The sequence below is a fragment of the Falco naumanni genome, chromosome 6 (genome assembly GCF_017639655.2).
Source record: "Falco naumanni isolate bFalNau1 chromosome 6, bFalNau1.pat, whole genome shotgun sequence".
NCBI classification, from domain to species: Eukaryota; Metazoa; Chordata; class Aves; order Falconiformes; family Falconidae; genus Falco; species Falco naumanni.
Window position 1 is genome coordinate 52043809 of NC_054059.1, and position 18079 is coordinate 52061887.

Here is an 18079-nt window from a genome sequence, read left to right on the forward strand (position 1 = left end):
ACTGAGGAGCGGGCCGGGGGGGCGGCGGCCAGCAAGGGGTTAAGAGCAAGGCTGGGGCCGGGTAGGACGGGCGAAGGGCCGGGGGTCCGCGGGGCTGGCAGGGGAGCGGGGCAGCCCAGGAGCCGGGCCCAGCCCCGCGCTCCCTCCGCCGGCCCCACCGGTCGGGGCCGCCGCCAGGCTTAGTCAGAGGAATGTGGGTGGGACTGCCTCCGCCCGGCGCCTTAAAAGCCCGCTCGGGCCGGCACAGCCTCCCGTCCCGGCGGAGCGTCGCCGCCGTACCCCACTCGCGAAGCCCGGGCTCGCTGGGAGCCCCCGCCGGCCGGGCAGGATGGTGGTGTGCGGCCTCGCCTGCTGGAGGTGCAGGTGGCTCCTGCCCCTGCTGCTGGGCCTGGCCATCATCATGGGCATCATCGCCCTGGCCGGCCGGGGCTGGCTGGAGTCCGAGTCGGCGCCCTACGTGCAGCAAGCGTCGCTGTGGGAGAGCTGCACGCGGGGCGAGGAGGACCTCAACTGGAGCTGCGAGTCCCTCATGGACTACGGTGAGTGGGGGGCACCCACGCGGAGCGGCCGGCGCCGGGGGGGTTCTCCCCGCCGCTGCTGTGCGCAGCTGCTCCCTGGGATGGAGCCTCCCGTGCGGAACCGGTACTGATGCCGCTTCGGGGCTTAAACCGGCAGAGACGCACAGGTCTGGATGCTCCAGGGCAGTGTTTTCCATTGGCACAACGCTGAGGAGCCGGGTGTTAGCAGCCGGGGTAGGAGAGCCAACTGGCCCCAAGTCCGCTTTGGGTTTGCCGCCTGGCACCTCCAGCAGCCCCGCCTGGCACCGCCGGCGCCCCGCCGCCGACGACCGGACGGGGCCGTGCAGGGTGGCAGGGCAGAGCCGCACCTGGGCAGCAGCGAAGGGTCGTTCCCCCGGCCCTCCGGGGGGAGACGGCACCTGGATTTAACCCTGCCTGGCTAAGGGAGTGCTGCTGTTCAGATGCCTCCTGACCCGCAGCTTGAAATGGCCTGGTGTGGGTTTGCAGGCAGAAAAAAAAAAATGCTGTTTCCTCTGTATCCCTCTATTGCGCTGGGGCCTAAATCGGGGATAATTGTGCCTCTGTTTTAACTTGCTGAGCTGCTTCTGTATCTGGCGTCGCCAGTGTAATAGTCTTACTGCACGCTCCCAGTTTCTGTTTTTTTTTGGGGGGAGACTTTGTTTTTTGCTAGAACACATGGGTCTGATTATATCTGCTTTTCCCTCACAAAATATTTCTGGACAAATAAGTAGACCCGCCTTAAGATCCTGGATGAGGGTGCTTTGGGGACTGGGAAGCTGGAAGGGTGTGTTTCAGCTGGGAGAGCTGGCACTGCTTCCCCTCGCAGATCCATTGCTGCCTGAGCATGGCGGACTAACGTCCAGAAGCTTTTCATTGCAACACATGCATAGGCTAAATCCTGAAAGTTTTGCAAGAGCAGTGGCTTCATTTCTCAGCCAGGTGATGACTGCAGCTTTTACTGTAGGTGGAAGAAATCTGGCTAGTGTGACAAAGATATGCCCACCCCTGATTAGACAGAGAAGAAAAGCTAGTGTAGAACTGCTGAAATTTGCATTGTGCAGGGAAGAAATGCTAATACAGTGGAGCTGCTGAAACTTGCCTTCCTCTGTAGTGACACCATGGCTCATGTCCCCAAGTACTGATGGGTGTGTACTTCGCATCAGTCTGGAGCCTTGTGGGGCAAAAGCAACTTTGTAGTTTTTTCTAGTTAACAAGCTCTCAGAGAAGACGTATTGTCTTCGACTTTGCTTATTTCAACCAAAACTTATTTAAATCCTTGGCTTATTTGTACCAGCCTGACTTTTCCTCTTTTCTAATTTTCATGACATCAATGCCACTGTCTACTCAAATATTATTTACATCTAGAGACAGGATATAATGTATGAGTTCAGGTTTGATTTGTTTCCTTTTTTCTATGCTAATGCAATTAGGCTCAAAATAGGTGAGGGCATTTACAAAGGAAAAAATGCCTAGTAGGCATTTACAACAGTGCTGCAGGAAAAGAAAAGTTAATTAATTGAGATGCATAACTTGTGTTTTGCATACAATAACTACTATGCACTAACCATCCGGCACCCCTCCTGGTGAAACGAAAACTCCAGAGTGGATCCCCATTAACAGAAAGCTCCATTAAACAGTTTCTTAATTGAGCTGTGGCGTGTGTACTAAGAGAAGGAAGAGAAAAAGCATCTGAGTCACTTACTTTAAATGGGGAAAAAGGGCCAGGAACAGACAAACAGATTTGCAAATAGGAGTGTCTCCTAAACTGCATCGCTTCTTAATGCACATTTGCAAATGCCACATGAGAGGGAAGAAGTGGAAAGGGAAAAAGAAGAGCAGGGTATCATTTGGTGGGGAGGCGGTGAAGGGATTTTTAGAGCTCTGTGCTGGTTTGTGTCTGGGAAGTACCTGGCTGGCAGCGTCTGTCTATTATCAAAATGTTGCAACACACAGCTGCTGCACTGCACTGTGAAATGACTCCATGACTTAAGTCTAGATCATTGCAGTATGAAACTGTTGACTGTGTGTTTAAAATATATCAGTAAGTCATCAGATATGACAAGGATTGTTTGCAATGTGGTTAACTGGAGAGGGTGACCGTCTTTATAGTGATGAGGCTGTAAGTTCAGGAGCAGTATTTGTGGGTGGCTGTGTCCTCCAGGTTCTGAACGGCTGCTCCCAGCGACTTTGCTTTGAATTACCACTGTAAAAGATGGGCGTGTATGTGTGCAGTAAAGGTGATCCCTTGGAGGTTAACTCTTTCTTGTATTTCTCACAGCCAGTTGGTACTCATTAAGTACACAACAGCCAACCTAGAAAAAGAGAAGCATTCATCTGGATCTTTAGTAAGTGCCCAAAAAAAAAAAAAAAAAAGCCAATGAAGAAAAAGGTGGAACCTGGAAGCAGGAGCCCAGCTCATGTTTCATTGTGGCTGTGCCACTGTACCTGTGTCCCTAGAGGCACGGACTTTGATACCACAGGCTATTTATTGGTGAAGCTGAGTGCATGTGTTGACTTCACTGAGGGGCCAGGAATGTTACGTGTATGCTTTTCAGTATGCCTCTTCTCAGGCATGCTGCTGTCTGGTTTACAGTGCAGGATGTATTTGAGAAAATACTAACTTGGCTTATAGTGTCAGCTGAGTGCAGGCACTCGATGAAAAATGCTAATGGAAGAGGTGTAGTGGTTCTGTCTAGTAGTGTCCCTGTCTACACCCAGAAAACATTGACTGCAACTCCCCAGTAAAAGATCCCAGCAAGCAGGTGAGGCTGGCATCCCTGCCGGTAGGCTTTGCTGGCCCCTGGGCAGGTGCAATTCCACGGCTAGTAACCCAAAGATGTTAAATGTTGGAAACTTGTAGGATTGTGCTTCTCCTGAGCTCCTGGCAGAGACAAGTGGCTGAAGCAAAGTTCATACTAGTGGGCTTGTATTTAACAGTTTGGTAGTATAGCAATTGCTTTTCCTGCACTTCTAAACCCAAAGCAGAGCTGTGATCCCCAGTATTAATTCCCAACCAGCCTTCCTAGCAAACCTTTGATTCTGGGCTGTCCTGGGCTCATGGTGGGTATGCATGTACCTTCCCTTCACCAGTCATGCTACATGGAAGTTTGCATATTATGTGAGCAAGAAAATATTACTGATACTGCTCTCGCTTGCAATGAAATTCTTTTTTGTCAACAAAACCAGATATTTTGGGCCATTCTGTGTAGTGGGCTCTCAAGGCTGAAAAAGAATTGCTACTGCCATTTATATAAAGAAAAATATTGTACTACTGTGTAAAATCACGCCTCGTATGCATATCACAGTAAAAATGTCCACCCTAAGATTACAGTTATTCACAAGCCAACAAACTGGCTTCTGCTTTTGTGAGTGAACAAAGACGAGAAAGGCTTGTTACTTAAATCCTGTAGCAGCTCACCTTCCTGCTAGACTGTTTCCTCAGTTGTCTTATTTCTAAAGGGAAATTTAGATTTAAATATCCTTACCCTGTAGAGCTTCCATATCCTCCCAGGTGAGGCTGAGGCATGGCCAAATAAAATCAGGAAATACTCCTAACACTAAGGCTCTGTTTCTTTCTTTTCTTAAATTTCGTCATGTTACTGATGCTCATCATTAAATAATCCCGACTCCTCCTAGTGATTTGCATGACAACATTTGCAGCTTAGTTTCTTTCCCTAGTCATCATTAATCAAGCTATGTAATAAAACTCTTAATCCTTCCTAATAATTGCAGACTTTCAGCCTCTGAACAGTTGGGGTTTTAAAATGTTCTTTCAACACCACCTAATTGATAAATACTTTTCTTTTGATTAGATGCAAAGAACTTGACTCTTTGAAGCAAAGCTGACCTGGGGAATGCTGATACCTCCAACTGTTCTGCTTTTCTGCTCCCCCGTTGTTCTGCTCTCCTACTTATGCAGCCCCAAATTATCATAGCATTATTGCTTGATTTCATAAACAGACAGCATATCTATGCCTATTTTAGAGTAAGAAACACTCTCTGCCAGATGAAGGGATCAGCAAATTTTCTGGTTTTATGGAAAGTTTAAATTCTAAATGGGGCAGATTTGTCTCTCTTGAGTGTGAGCAGGTCTCTCCAGCTCTTACGGACCTCTCCCCTCCTGGCAGCTGGGAGCTGCAGGTGAAGGGTCTTGCAGATTGAGACAGGAGATCTGGGTGCCTGTGAGTGGCTCAGTCAGCTCTCAGGAGCCTCTGGGTGGAAAAGGAGCTGGGAAATCCTGACTTGATAGGTGTGGGAATGAGGGGGATCCTGCATGGAGAAACAGCAGTTTCAGTCAGAGCCCTGCAGCAGCCCTTTTGCTGCAAAGCAATGGTTTGTGTGGGAAAGGAGCGTGCCAGGGCTGCACCCTGTGCTTGGTAATGGTGCAGCTTCCCACCCCGACCTCTGCAGTCAGTCACTTAAACAATTAAGTGGAAGTCTTTTGATGACATTTCTCTTGCATTGTGTGTGCGTATATATGTGTATATACACACACACAGAGCAAAGTCCAGAGCTTTTTGCTGTTCTTCTATGACTTGCACTGGTGTTCATGTGGCAGGCTGGCTGTTTGATGGGCTGAACTAGACTCCAGCCATTGTAGACCCAACCAGCTCCGTGGCCAGCACCAGAAACTCAGTCTTACCAGGTCTTGTCAGTGTCAACCTGCTAGTAACTGCTGCTGGAGAAGATAATCCAGTTGGAGAAGGAGAGAAAGGTATGGCATCACCAGCACTCAGCTCTGTCATGCATGAGAACAAAACCCACTGAATTTCATAATGGTGATGCCTACTACTGCCTATTTCTGAAGACCTGAAACAAAGCTGGGCTTGTGTTGTGGCTTAACCCCAGCTGGTAATTTAGTGCCATGCAGCCAGTCACTCATTCCCCCTGCCCTCACCCAGAGGGATAGGGAGGAGAATCAGAAAGGAATGTAACACTTGAGGGTTAAGGACAATTTAATATTGAAAGAACAACAATAATAATAATAGCAGTTATAATAAAAAAGTAGGGGGGAGGGGGAGGAAGGAAGTCTAAAGGGAAGGGGGGAAAAAAAAACAAGTGATGCACAACATGACTGCCTCACCACCTGCTTACTGATGCCCAGCCAGTGTCTGAGCAAGGATTGGCAGGCCCTGGCCAACCCCCCCACCCACCCCCAGTTTGCATACAGAGCATGAGGTCCCATGGTATGGAATATCCCTTTGGCCAGCTGTCCTAGCTGTGTCCCCTCACAATTCCTTGTGCCCCTCCAGCCCTCTCACTGGCAGGGCCTGAGAAGCTGAAAACTTTTTGACTTAGTATAAACAGTACCTAGTGACAACTAAAACCATCAGTGTGCTATCAACATACTTCTCACACCAAATCCAAAATACAGTGCTACACCGGCTACTAAGGAAAATTAACTATCCCAGCTGAAACCAGGACAGCTTGGTATCGATTGTCCTGACAAGACATCTCCTACAACTGTGTGTGTTGTTTCTGTACTGCCAGAGATGAGAAAATAAATCCCTTTATATTGGTTATCCCTAAATAAATTCTATTGTGGAGATAATATCCAGTACTTGTGTTAGGTATGTTAGAGAATATTTTGTCTGAAAAAGTTTTACCAGACCACTGATACAGCTTGTGTCCTCCCTCCCTCCTTAACCTGCAGCCCTTTCATAGCGAAGGGGTGTGAAACATGCAGGACTGACTGAAGGAGAAGGAATTTGAAGAGTTTTTGCTGTCTTGAGTAGCTCCAAGAAGGGAGGGGGTAAAGAAAACCCTTTCCCTTACCCTTTCTATGCCAACATGACTGTCTTCAGGTGGTAGTTGGGGCCAAGATCTGGCTGACGGATGGCTGCTGTGTTTTACTCTTCCTGTTGGAATAGAGGGGAAAGAAACCAATTCAGACTTGATGAAAATAACTGTAAAACAATGCTTTGCTTTCCGAGAGTAAATTGATGTATGTAGTAGAGGTGTCTGAGATAACTTGAGTCAGAGAATGCAGTAAAACTACTAGCTATCCCTCATTTATGCAGCTAGTAGAGTACATGAGTTAAGGTGGAGGACTTTAACTCTTCAGAAAAATGTTCTCTGTCTCAACATCTTTCCTCTGCGCTTTCGCACAGGAAAGAGCGGAGGCTATGTTGAAAGCAGGGTGTCTCCAGAGTCACTTTAGCTGCGTTGGAACAGGCAGCTCTGATGAAAGTTACTTGGTTTTTTAATATTTTGACCTAGATATCGCTGCTGTCTTTATTCCTACATTAGAGGGAGCTCAGGATCTGGCCCTACCTCTGTCTAAATGTATGGAAGTAGAAATCAATGTTATGCAGATGTGGGAATTGAGCTGTGATGACAGCTGACTGGAAAACAAAGCACCAGCCCTATGGTTTAGCCCATATGGGCAGTTATCCTGCCTCCAGGGCAGGAACAACTTTGCTTGTTGCTGTTTGCATTGGGCTCAACTGAACTCCTGCTTGGTTTCTAAAGAGGACAGGGTCTGGCCATAATGAGGGCCTTCTCACAAACCTGTGTTACTGCAAAAGGGGAATTGCTGGAATTTTTCTGGGATGTTTTCTTACCTTTGCTGCCCTGGCCTGTGGTGGATGAGTTCTGGGCACTGGTGCTGCTCTGCTGGGATAAGGCTACTTGCTTTGTGCCTGAGCATCTTCAGTGTGCAGTTGCTTGATCCTAAGAATCTGCACTACCCTTTTCCAGCAAATGTCAAAGTAATGATTGAAAGAGGAATTTCCACTTTACCTCAGATTCTGCTGTTTCTCTTCCACCTGCTGCATTTTAGCTGGTTCTATTTTTTTTTAGCTGTGAGTAGATAATTATAGTCAAGAGCTTTCTCTTTGTCATCTCTCACTTCAGCTATTCCAATCTATTTCTTTTTAGTAATGCTAACTTTGCTCCACATGCATTATTCTTGTCATAAACAAACAGGCAAGAAGCTGTATGCTGACAGCACTGTTATTTCCCAGCAGTTATCTCCTGTGAGGTACCCTCCTGTTGGCTTTCATACTCCCCTGTGCATGGAAGTAGCTTTGTAAACTTTCATGTCAAACAGGAAAGGTGACAAAAAAGTACATTCTCAGCAGTTGTGTGCCCTATCTGCTTAGCTGTCTGCGGGTCCTCACAGATAGGGAGTTTGGAGGTATTACTTCTATTACCGTGCTGCGCTATATCCCTCCTTTCCAGCAGAACAAGTTAGCAGGCAGGGAGTTCTGTGCTGCTCCACTAGTGATGCTGCCTCTTTGCTCTGCAGCTGTGCACTTTGGAGGCATGCAGTATTGCTTTGACATAGAGCACACTTCTTACAGTAAAGGGTTTCAACAAAAAAAGATTAAAGGAAACCAAAGACCTGCAATGACCTACGGTTCAACGCACCGCTGTGTGTAACATCTTTCTTGTTTTCTCATAAAGGATGGGGGAGAGCAGCAGCTGCCACCTATCTTGTTGGCTTTGTGATCCTGGTCATCTGTTTCGCCCTCGCAGTCATCGCGTTCTCAATTGAGATACTCCGTTTCAACTTTGTGCGAGGAATCGGAGGCTTGCTCTTTGTTGTTGGTAAGGCTGGGCATAAAGACGAGGTATTTTAGATGTAAAACAAGCATCAGCAGAAAAACATGCTAGATGGAGCCTCCCTACCGAATAACTGTCTTTGTCTGGTTTGTGACTCATTTTCATGGGGAACAAGAGAAGACTGATTTATGCTCTGAGAGGATGACGGTTGTGGGAGCTCCAGTAGCCACTGTCCGTTAGCACTTCCCTGAAAGTGGTGTGCAGGGGCAGCCAACACCTTTGACCCTGCATGTCACATGCTATGACTTGGGGACCAAGAGCCCCGGGTGCTTCCCACCTTCCCGAGGGGAGGAGTGGTGGGGCTGTGGTATGGGTGGGAGGTCACTGGCTCTGCAGGGATCACAGTGCCTGGCTGTAGGACAGCCACCGCACGCAGGTATGTGCCTTAGCAACCTGGCAATGTCAGCTGTAGCTGCTGCAGTTGGATAGACGTGGGGATCTGCCTTGGCCAGAAATCATATACCTCTGTGAGAATGCACATTTGATTGTAGGACTGAAACTAATCCTTACACATCTTAAAAGGATATGCAGTTATCTCTGGGTACCTTTTTTGTAGTGGGAAATGCAATACATTCATTGCCATTTACTCCTGCTTTTCTTTCTTTCTCTCTAGCTGCGTTCCAGATCATAGGCTTGGTCATCTACCCAGTGAAATTCACAGAAGAAATTCCACTGACAGGAGATAATATGTTCAGCTGGGCCTATGGCTTTGGTTGGGCCAGCACTGTTGTTGCAATAGGTTGTGCTTTCTTCTTCTGCTGTCTCCCCAACTGGGAAGATGAAGTCCTGGGAAACATCAAGCCTACCTATTACTACTCTTCCCCAGAGAGAGCACCATACTTAAATTGAAAGATTAAATCCAAGTACAATCCACTGTCAAAGCAACAGAGGAGCACCTCTGATGTAATTTTGGTGCAATTGTAAGACACTGAAAAACCACCTTTTTCTCCAGATTGTTCCTTATTAGCCCTGGCAGTAAATTAGTAAAAATACTGGTATCTTTAAGCAACTAGCTTTTACCTAAAGTATTATTTACATATGCTCATGTCGATATCTATTTGGGTGGTTTACTTCTACTTCCCCTCCCAATTTGAGTCATCCTTATTTTATTCAAACATTTGCATATGAATATAGTGTTTCAAGGGCAAAAAGGAAGAGATTTTAAACAACCCATTAGAGGAACCTGTAAGTTATTTTGTTTTCACCTCTGACAAAATTGGTTTAAATGGAACTAGAAAAAAACCCAACCTTCCAAAGAGTGCCTTTTCTTCCACCAGAGTTAGTCCAAAGGAAGGAACCTCCCTGAGACTATTGTAGTCACCTGCTGCCTGAGTCTCTTCTGATTCCTGTTACTGGACTATTGTTGACTATTAGCTATTTGAATTAAGTGAAAAGTAAAAATAAAATTTATTTTCCATCAGTTGGTGATGTTGGATGAAGATCTCCTCTGAAACATGGAGCTGGTGTGTGTAACAGTGGCTAATGTAATGCTTACTGGTGTTTTTGTGGCCACTGCAGGACTTGTGATGGAGCCACATATAATTTAATAGACATTGTCACAGAGAGAATCAATAAGCTTTCAGATGTTAAACTACATATATTTTTATATGGTATTTGAGGGATGCTGATTTAGAAAATGTCTTTGAGTAGAAACATACACTGTTCTTTGTCTGTCTTAACTTCACTGTTTTATCAGCTGTGCTTTGGAGGAAAACCTTAGCAGGTGTTGAAAACCTCCAAAAGTTTCTAAAGCACATTGTAGGTACTCCAGAGTTTAGTAAACTCAGGGATGCTTTGTGAGTCACTAGGGATAACAGGTCAAAATAGAAAAGCAGTTCTGTGAGCAATCTACATATGCAAACTTCATAGAGACACCCATCTCAGAGTAATTTGGCTGGCTCCTGGCTTGTGTTTCTGGAGCCAGTAATTCCAATCAAGTATTCCAGCGAGGCAGAGCCATGTCTGTGTTGGTCATGGACCTGCAGCAGCTTACAGCAGGTTTAATTATGGTCTATATTCTTTGTCAAAGCTTTCCTCAGCTGGGAAAGAAGGAAGAGGCTCATTTGTGGAGCTTGCCTTCCAGCTATAGGGGAGGTATCTCTAGCTGAGACAAATTTCTGAGGGGGGTACAGGTAGGGTGGAAAGCAAATGCTGCATGTCACTCTGCGTAATGAGCAGCTAGGGACTTACTTCTTACTATCATGAACGCAGTACTTAGGGGAAGTGTATGAGTGTATGTATTCATGCACATGTACAAGATAGAACTTAAAAAGCATTAACCAGCATACTGTAAAACTGAAGTAATTTAGAACTAAGCTTTTTCAATGCCCAATATTTCTTGTATTATATATTGTATAGCTATCTGTTTTGTAACACCTTTTTAATTTAGTAATTATATATATTGCATGTGATCCAGTTTTGAAAAGGCCAGGTGACCACTGAAGGTCTTTTCCAGGCCATTTTCAACTTCACAAAATCTGCAGACTTCAGAACTGTGTTACAAGCTCAGTCACAGCATATACAATCAACTGTATTTATGATTCATGCTGAAGAAGAGAATTCTGTGGCAAATGTGTCTTTTTTTCTTTTTTTTTTTCCTTTTCTGTACAGTATGGGCTGGTGGGGACTACTGTGTAGACTTATTTGTATCATGAGCAATAATCGTACCTATTTTCTAGTGATTTCAAAACGCAGCAGAGAATCCCAAGCTCAGAAAATCCTTGCACAGCTAAAGCTGAGAAGGAGAAAAGATGTAAGAAAATGGACACCCTTCCTAATGAGAGGGAGGATGGTATGGCAATAGGGTTTAGCAGAACTTAAGTCTTTTGTATGTGTTTTTTAATAAACATTGTCATAACTTGTCAAAAAAGCACAAATGAAAAATAAACTTGGCTCTGAATGTACTGGGAGGGGTAGAAGCATAACCAGAATGTTACACAATCAAGATGTTTGGGAGAAAGCTATTGCAAATAGTCATTAATTACTCTCAAGTGATACTAATGTATGTGGCACTCCTTTCAAATGTGGTGGTTTAATTAAAACTGTTTTAACTGATGGTTGTAGAAACTTGGTGTTTGTGGTTCATGGATTTGTTTCATAAACTCAAGCAAACAGCCATTCTTTCCTTCTCTTAACGTGGTGTTGGGTTAATAAATTGAAGTTGAAGACCTTATGTCCAGGAGGCAACAACTTCATTTTCCAGTCAAATTAGCTTGAGTATACACTGCAAGACACGTCTGTGCACTTTCGTCAGAAGTGCCAGGCATAGAAAGGTCTATGCTAAGCCAAAACCTCTTAAATGCATCACAGCTTGAGGGGGAACTCAAAACATTTTAAGTATGTAACAGAATACAGGAGGTCTCAGACATGGGAAGCCTGTTCTTTTTTTGATCAAAACTATGCCAAGTACCTTTCCTATACTGATCAAGAACTTTAAATAGCGAGGAAAAGTTGGAGTACTTGCCTGATATTTTCAGTGGGAGACTGTACTTCTCCTGCAATCAGAAACCTTGCAATTTCTAACCTCAGATTACGCATGGCTTCCATATAGCCTGGTGCTAGTGGCATTCTGTATGCTGAACAACTCTCTCCCTCTGTGTTTTGACAGAGAGCAGATCTCCTGTCAGCCACCACTGTCTTAAACCAGCCTGCAGCTTCTGATTTCTGGAAAGACCGGTTCACCATTCTGCTCATTTTTTCAGCTGTCTCTTCTTTATATGTCTTAGTTTTCAAACATACTCACCACCCTGGATTCTGGCAGCTTGCATGGGTTTGTTTTGCATTTGGGTTCCTCCCCCACTTTAATTACTCTTAATTTTAGATATACAATTAGGGAAAATAGTTTTGTTCCTTTAAAATTTTCCTAAATGCTTTGAAGATAATTGGAGGGTTTGTATAATGCCCAGTTTTTTGACATGAAGAACACTTGTACTCTTGTTTACCTACCAGCGTGTATTCAGCTGCAGTCTAAATCTGTGCTCACTGAAATCCCCTGAACAGCTCCAGCAACCTTCGGGCTGCAGGGTAGCTTCTTCGAACCCAACCCTGGAGAAGAAAGAACAGTTCAGGAGAACCCAAGCACACTTCCTTCTCGTCTCAGGGGGAGTTCTGAGCAACCTAAAACATGTGTGACTGGGTGCTAGGGAAGGCTAATGGACCTGGATAGGATGATTAATGTGTAAATCTCATAGATACGGGGAACAGCTGCCACACCCCACTGGAAATTCATATTTTTCATTGGATGGAACAAGTGACTGATTTTTTAGACAATTGCTTGGCAAGGTAGAATTCTTCAGAAGTATTCACCTGACCTTTACATCCTGCATCTAAGGACTTTTGGACGTAGAATACATACATAAAACAAGATGGTGTGTGTAGCAACAAATCATTTGAGGTAATTTTTGGGCGGAGAGGGTTGTTGTGGTGATAAATACTATAGAAACAAAAACACCTACATGCTAAAAGGAAGGGTTGCACACACAACAAAAAGAGTTGCTGAAATCACTGAGCGCTTGTGAATTAATGATGAACCAAGAACATATATCAATGGAAACGAAAATGCTTTAGGAGATGTACAACAGCCCAAGAGAGCTGAGGTACTGGTCCCTCAGCGCAGAGCAGTGGAGGCAGTGGAGGTTACTAGCGATAGGGAAGAGCACCGTGAAAAAAACAGGCTTCGGTGCCAGTAGGTGAACTACACGGATTTTAAAATGAACTTGGGAGATGATACTTACAATCAGAATAAAGTATAATTGAATCTGGAGGGTATGTTTGCAAAAATAGGGATGCTGAGTTTCTGAATATGATTCCTCTAACGGATGTCTGTACAGGAGTAGTGAAATCCGTGTGCAATGAATTCACAGCACCTGGGATATGTCAGTGTTACTACAGGGGTGCAGCTTTATGTGTGTAGATCCCATTGACCAAGAATGTGTTAATTTTGGTGTGCATGTTCAGCTTATTTAGAAGACAGGTTCGATGTGTCCCTGGCACAGGTCTGCGCTGGCACAGCGAGCAGCCTTTAGTCTGGAATTTCCTGGTGTCCAAAGGTGTGGGCCAACGTGCTCCAGCTATGGAGCTCGATACCTGAAATTCTAGGTAAAAAGCCAATGCTCTCAAATTTTGCCTCTACAAAATTATATTTAAATTACTTGGGAATTGTCAGAATAATCCAAAGGGGTTTTTTTATTATGATTTTTGAATACCTAGATTTAATAAGAGTGAATTTATAATAAAACTGTAATGGAAAACATGCAGGCATACCGAGACCTTTATCATATAAATATTCTAAGTATAAACAATGTGAATAAATAATAATGTATGATAAGCAACATGCATTGTATAATATAATTAATAAATATAAACATTTCCATGAATTATATTCTTCATGGGTTCATCTTTGCAGGATTGGGTAATATTTACTAGAAGGATTGGTATGACTGCTGCTTTTTACTTATCTATGGGAATGTGGACAACACATACTATTTTGCACAGAGATATTTGTGAATACGGAATATTTTATAAGTATTAAAAATTGCTAAGTGTCAAGGGGGCACATCGGAATTCAGTGTTAGTCTGAAAGGGCCCAGAGAGGTTTGGAGTGAGCACTCACATGAGACTGAGGCTAAAAGCCATCTGACTCTTGTCCTCCAGTCTGCTGCCCAGGGAAGTGATCATGGATTAAAGTACTTTAGTTGACTGTCATGATCTTGAATACGCATTGAGGCATGTAATTGGGGCAGGAGCTGACTTTACAATCCCTTTTCAGTAAGCAGCCTATTTTAAAGTTATCTTGGTGTTAGCAACCTCATAGAACAAAAAATCAGCAGCATTTAGATGAATTGTGATACTTGAAAACTTGATTTCTGTTCTGATTCGCAACAGAAAGACAAAAAAAAACTTGCAAAAGCTATAGAAAATCATAACTGGTGTTTTGTATCAAGACAACAGAAAAAGTTGAAAATGTAGGTAGGAGACCACCATTTCCATTTCAGCCCGCTTACCAAACCGGTTTCATATCAAACATTTAAAACTGAAGAGGTCATTTGCAGATAACATTTTGGTTTCAGTGAAACCCTGCTTTTGGCTGGAGAATCTCATAGTGAAAATTCATGGCCAAAACTCTTGAAGATATACTTGGTATGCATGTCTTATCTGTAAATCTCGAAGTGCTTAAAGAAGTAGCTGGTGCTGTTCCCAACTGACCCATAAGGCACAGTAAATGAAAACCGTTTCTTTGACAGAGAAATGTGAGTAGCAAAGGTGTGGCATCTGGAAATTACCAACGTTAAGGCTGATTTTATTCCTCTCCCAAGGCAGCTGAGCTGTATATTTTACAAGGAGTTACTGTTATTGATCCACTATGATAGAACATCTATTTAGTTAACCTAGCTAGCTGTGCCACAGAGAAGCTGTGGGGCTCAAAACAAATAGATTAAGTAAAATTATCCCATATGCAGAACAGGGCTGTGCCATACCACTCCAACTGTTTACACACAATTTCATAAAACCCCTGTAGGCAACTTGCTATGATTCTATGCTTCATGTGTGCCAACCAGAGAGCTTGTGCTCCTGACAGCCACCTGAGGAAGATACAAACCCACCCACCCACTCCATGGTTACAAATGTCCAGAAGCCATCTCAGGTGGTAACAGTGCAGTGGGTTTACAGGTCACCCTTGATATCAGCCGTTAGCCTGTGGGGTCAGCTGAACTTATGAAACTTCTACTGAGCATCTGCAAGAAATAACTGAGGATTAAACCTTGTTCCAGTATAGAGTCTGCCCTGAAAAAAGCATTAGCAAAAACTAGCTGAAAATGAAGCCCACACTCAGGCACATGGAAATTTTTGTGTTTGTGTTTTCCTAATTTGTGTTTTCCTAATGCAGGCTTGAATTGCTCACATAAATAACAGTCCTGGATTCAGCTTCATGTTTTCGACTCAGCTGTTAAAACTTGCCCTTGTGATAATCTTCTGGCGTTGCACATGTAGCCTCACTAAGGAAGAAAGCGCCTTTGAAGCCTGAGCGCTTGTCTCACAGAGGCAGGGCTGCTTTACTGGCAAGAGTCAGGGAGTGCTGCACATGGGGCGGGCTTTGGAGGTCCGACAGCAAGCCAGTCCTGGACAGTACTTGCTAAAGGTCTTAACAAAACCCTTTGTTAAGGAAATTTTCCTCCAAGCTCAGCAGCCACTGAACAGAGGAGGTCTCAGACCTCTGCAGAACTTCTCTGCGCTGCATCAGACAGCTAGAGGAGGGCTTTCCCAGGCCCATGGCAGCAGGACCAAGCACTGGCCACTTCCAGGTCACCACAAGCATCACGGACAAGCCTCAGTGTCCAGCCACCATGGCAGGGTCCCTCAGAAAGGCCCAGTGTGTGGGAAACTACAAGATCTCAACTGGGTTCATTTTTTTAGGAGGGTGTTCTTATTTTACAATGAAGTGAAGTCAGGTATTGCTCAAAATGCATCCAGTATCCTTCTAATTAATATAAGGGAATCGCAGCTTGGACTACCCTGTGAACACTTTTGGTGTCTAAAGGTATTTTTCTACACGTGCTTACTATGGATGAAATATTAGTCACACTGAGAACACTGTTGCCTTAGTGCCGAGATGATGCAGGGTACCAGGAGTGACCACAAGGTACAATTTAGCCTGAGTAGGATTTGGCTGACCGAGTTGCATCACTGTATAGGCTGTGGTTATAACAATAATTGCAGTGCAATATTCCACTTGTAAGGCAAGGTGCAGCCCTCTCCAAAGGGAAATGGCAAATTGGCATTACCAGAAAAAAAGGATCTATGGCTGTAAATGGATTAATAATGATAATAGTAATAGTAATAAGTTTTATGCTCATGCAGAAAAGGTTTCTCAGTTGCTTAGCTTGAGTTGTTAGATGTAAGATAGCAAACAAGAGGACTGACCATAAAATAATCTTAGCAGAGCTTTTAAACACCAGACTCTGGGGACTTCTTGTTTATAAGCGGTATGAACATCAGAGAATGAAAATGTGCTTGCTGCAAAAGTCATAAACATGCACCACAGCTGATCAGCCCATGTCAATCCAGTCATTTATGTAGCTCAACTGACCACATCAGCTGACCAAAGGTGGATGAAAATGTGCTGCCAATCATTTGTTAGCTTCTACTTCCACTAAGAAAACCATTTGTGTCTTGGCTGAAAAGGCCATATTTTTAATTTTAGCTCTAATGCCGTAGAATTGTTCGCTTTATCAATATCCCATTGATTATTTGATTGCTTCAAGTAGCAATGAAGATTTGTTAGGAGTATTTCAGATGCAGAAAATGTACTACAGTCTAACAATTTTAACATTATTAATTTATCTTCAACAGTTGATGCTGGCATTAACCAGAAGGGACTATGCACAGATAATGGAAAAGGACAATATGCATTTGCTTTCACATCAACACCCAGCTTGTACACTGCAAAAACCAAAGCACACGGAGGTTAAGCCATCACTTCAAATCACAGACTCCTTAACTAAAGTTTCTGATCATTTCCCCGTTTCCAACAGGAGCATTAGAACTGCATTTTGTTGCTTTTGAATGCATCTTCCACTCTACTGGTCCAGATGTCACAAATTACCCTTGTACTGAACGTGAAGATTGCTTGTAGTTCTAAGTCACTTAAGGATGACCAAGATGGGCAAGACACAGAAACACCCACGGTGACTGAACACTACTCATCTTTCTTTCACAGCATGATAACGTGTTCTGTGGTATTGTCTCACAAGTGTAACATTTGTGACAACATGCATTGGTCCACAGGTGAGTTATAACAAAAACTGATGACAAATCCTTCAGTCATAAATGCCTACCAGAAACATGGCTCAGCGTTCAAAAAGCAGGGAAGAGGATTTTAGTCCTCAACAGGCATTGGCTCTGACATACCTGACAGTGCCTGACTTCATACTGGATTTCAGCTACAAAACTGCTCTAACTTGATTTTTCTCTGAGAAAAGACAAAAAGGCTGAATTTTTTAAAAACTGTAACTTTGTAAAGGATTTAAACTTGGCAAGAGACTGAGTACAGACAGCTGAGTGAAGGCTCAGCTACAGTCTACAGCCACATGCATGAGTGTTTCTGAAGCCATCTTTCAAAAAACATTTAATATCCAAATCTGTGTTCTGTCAATCTTTCGGAGTTTGTTGTGCAGATTTCTACTTCAGCTGTGGCAACAGAAATAACATGTGTAAACAGACTTGGACAGCTTGCAGGTACCAGCACTTAGTGCAGTACATTGCACTAAGAGTGAGCTTCAAACCATACTTGTTTTAATGTAAATATTTTTTTTAAATCATGCTTTAAAAATATATATTGCTGTGTTATAGAACTGGTAAATGACATTTTAAACATTATATTTATGTTAATTTAAACTGAATTTGTGGGTAGCACAAATGTGGAAGATACATAATATTCTGAGAAAATGGTGGTTCCCTAAAGTGTACTTTACAAAAAATACTTGAGAAAGTCCCTTATTTCCAAGCCAAAACAGCAGCTGAGGTGTCTTCATAGTTGGCTTTTGCTTTCAGCAACATTCAGATTCAATGGCCAAATCTGTAAAAATGTCTCCTGTTCTCACGGAGACTTGTTGCATGCCCCTGATGGACCTCTCACACCACAGGGGTATTGGGCTGTGTCCGTACTACAGAGCAGCTGCTGGCAGGATGCTTCAGCTAGCCAGAATTGCCCTGGCTAGAGAATGAGAGGCAAAGCAGCCCCACCACTGCTAATTTACCACCATGCTAATAAGCTGTCTCAGGTTAGAGATAAGGCACGGTATCACATTGACCCGTTCAAATTGCTTTCGTGACAGAGCTACTACATCTTCACAGTGCTGCAGCTCATCGCTGTGGATATTCCAGTTTGGGTCTGCGCAAGCTCAACACATCTTCAGCCACTCCCCTGTACAGTGTATCAAATCAGTGTAAATTATTAATTTATTTAGGCCATTTTT

General features: G+C 43.8%; 1 protein-coding gene across 1 annotated transcript; it reads left to right on the forward strand.

Annotated features, from left to right (window-relative positions):
• Nucleotides 1-209: 209 nt before the first annotated feature.
• Nucleotides 210-11159, forward strand: LOC121090523 (p53 apoptosis effector related to PMP22). The gene is made up of 3 exons (XM_040599139.1): nucleotides 210-539; nucleotides 7947-8090; nucleotides 8719-11159. Exons 1-3 carry the CDS (start codon nucleotides 329-331, stop codon nucleotides 8952-8954), a joined length of 591 nt encoding a protein of 196 aa, XP_040455073.1. The 5' UTR covers nucleotides 210-328; the 3' UTR covers nucleotides 8955-11159.
• The last annotated feature ends 6920 nt before the right edge of the window (nucleotides 11160-18079 follow it).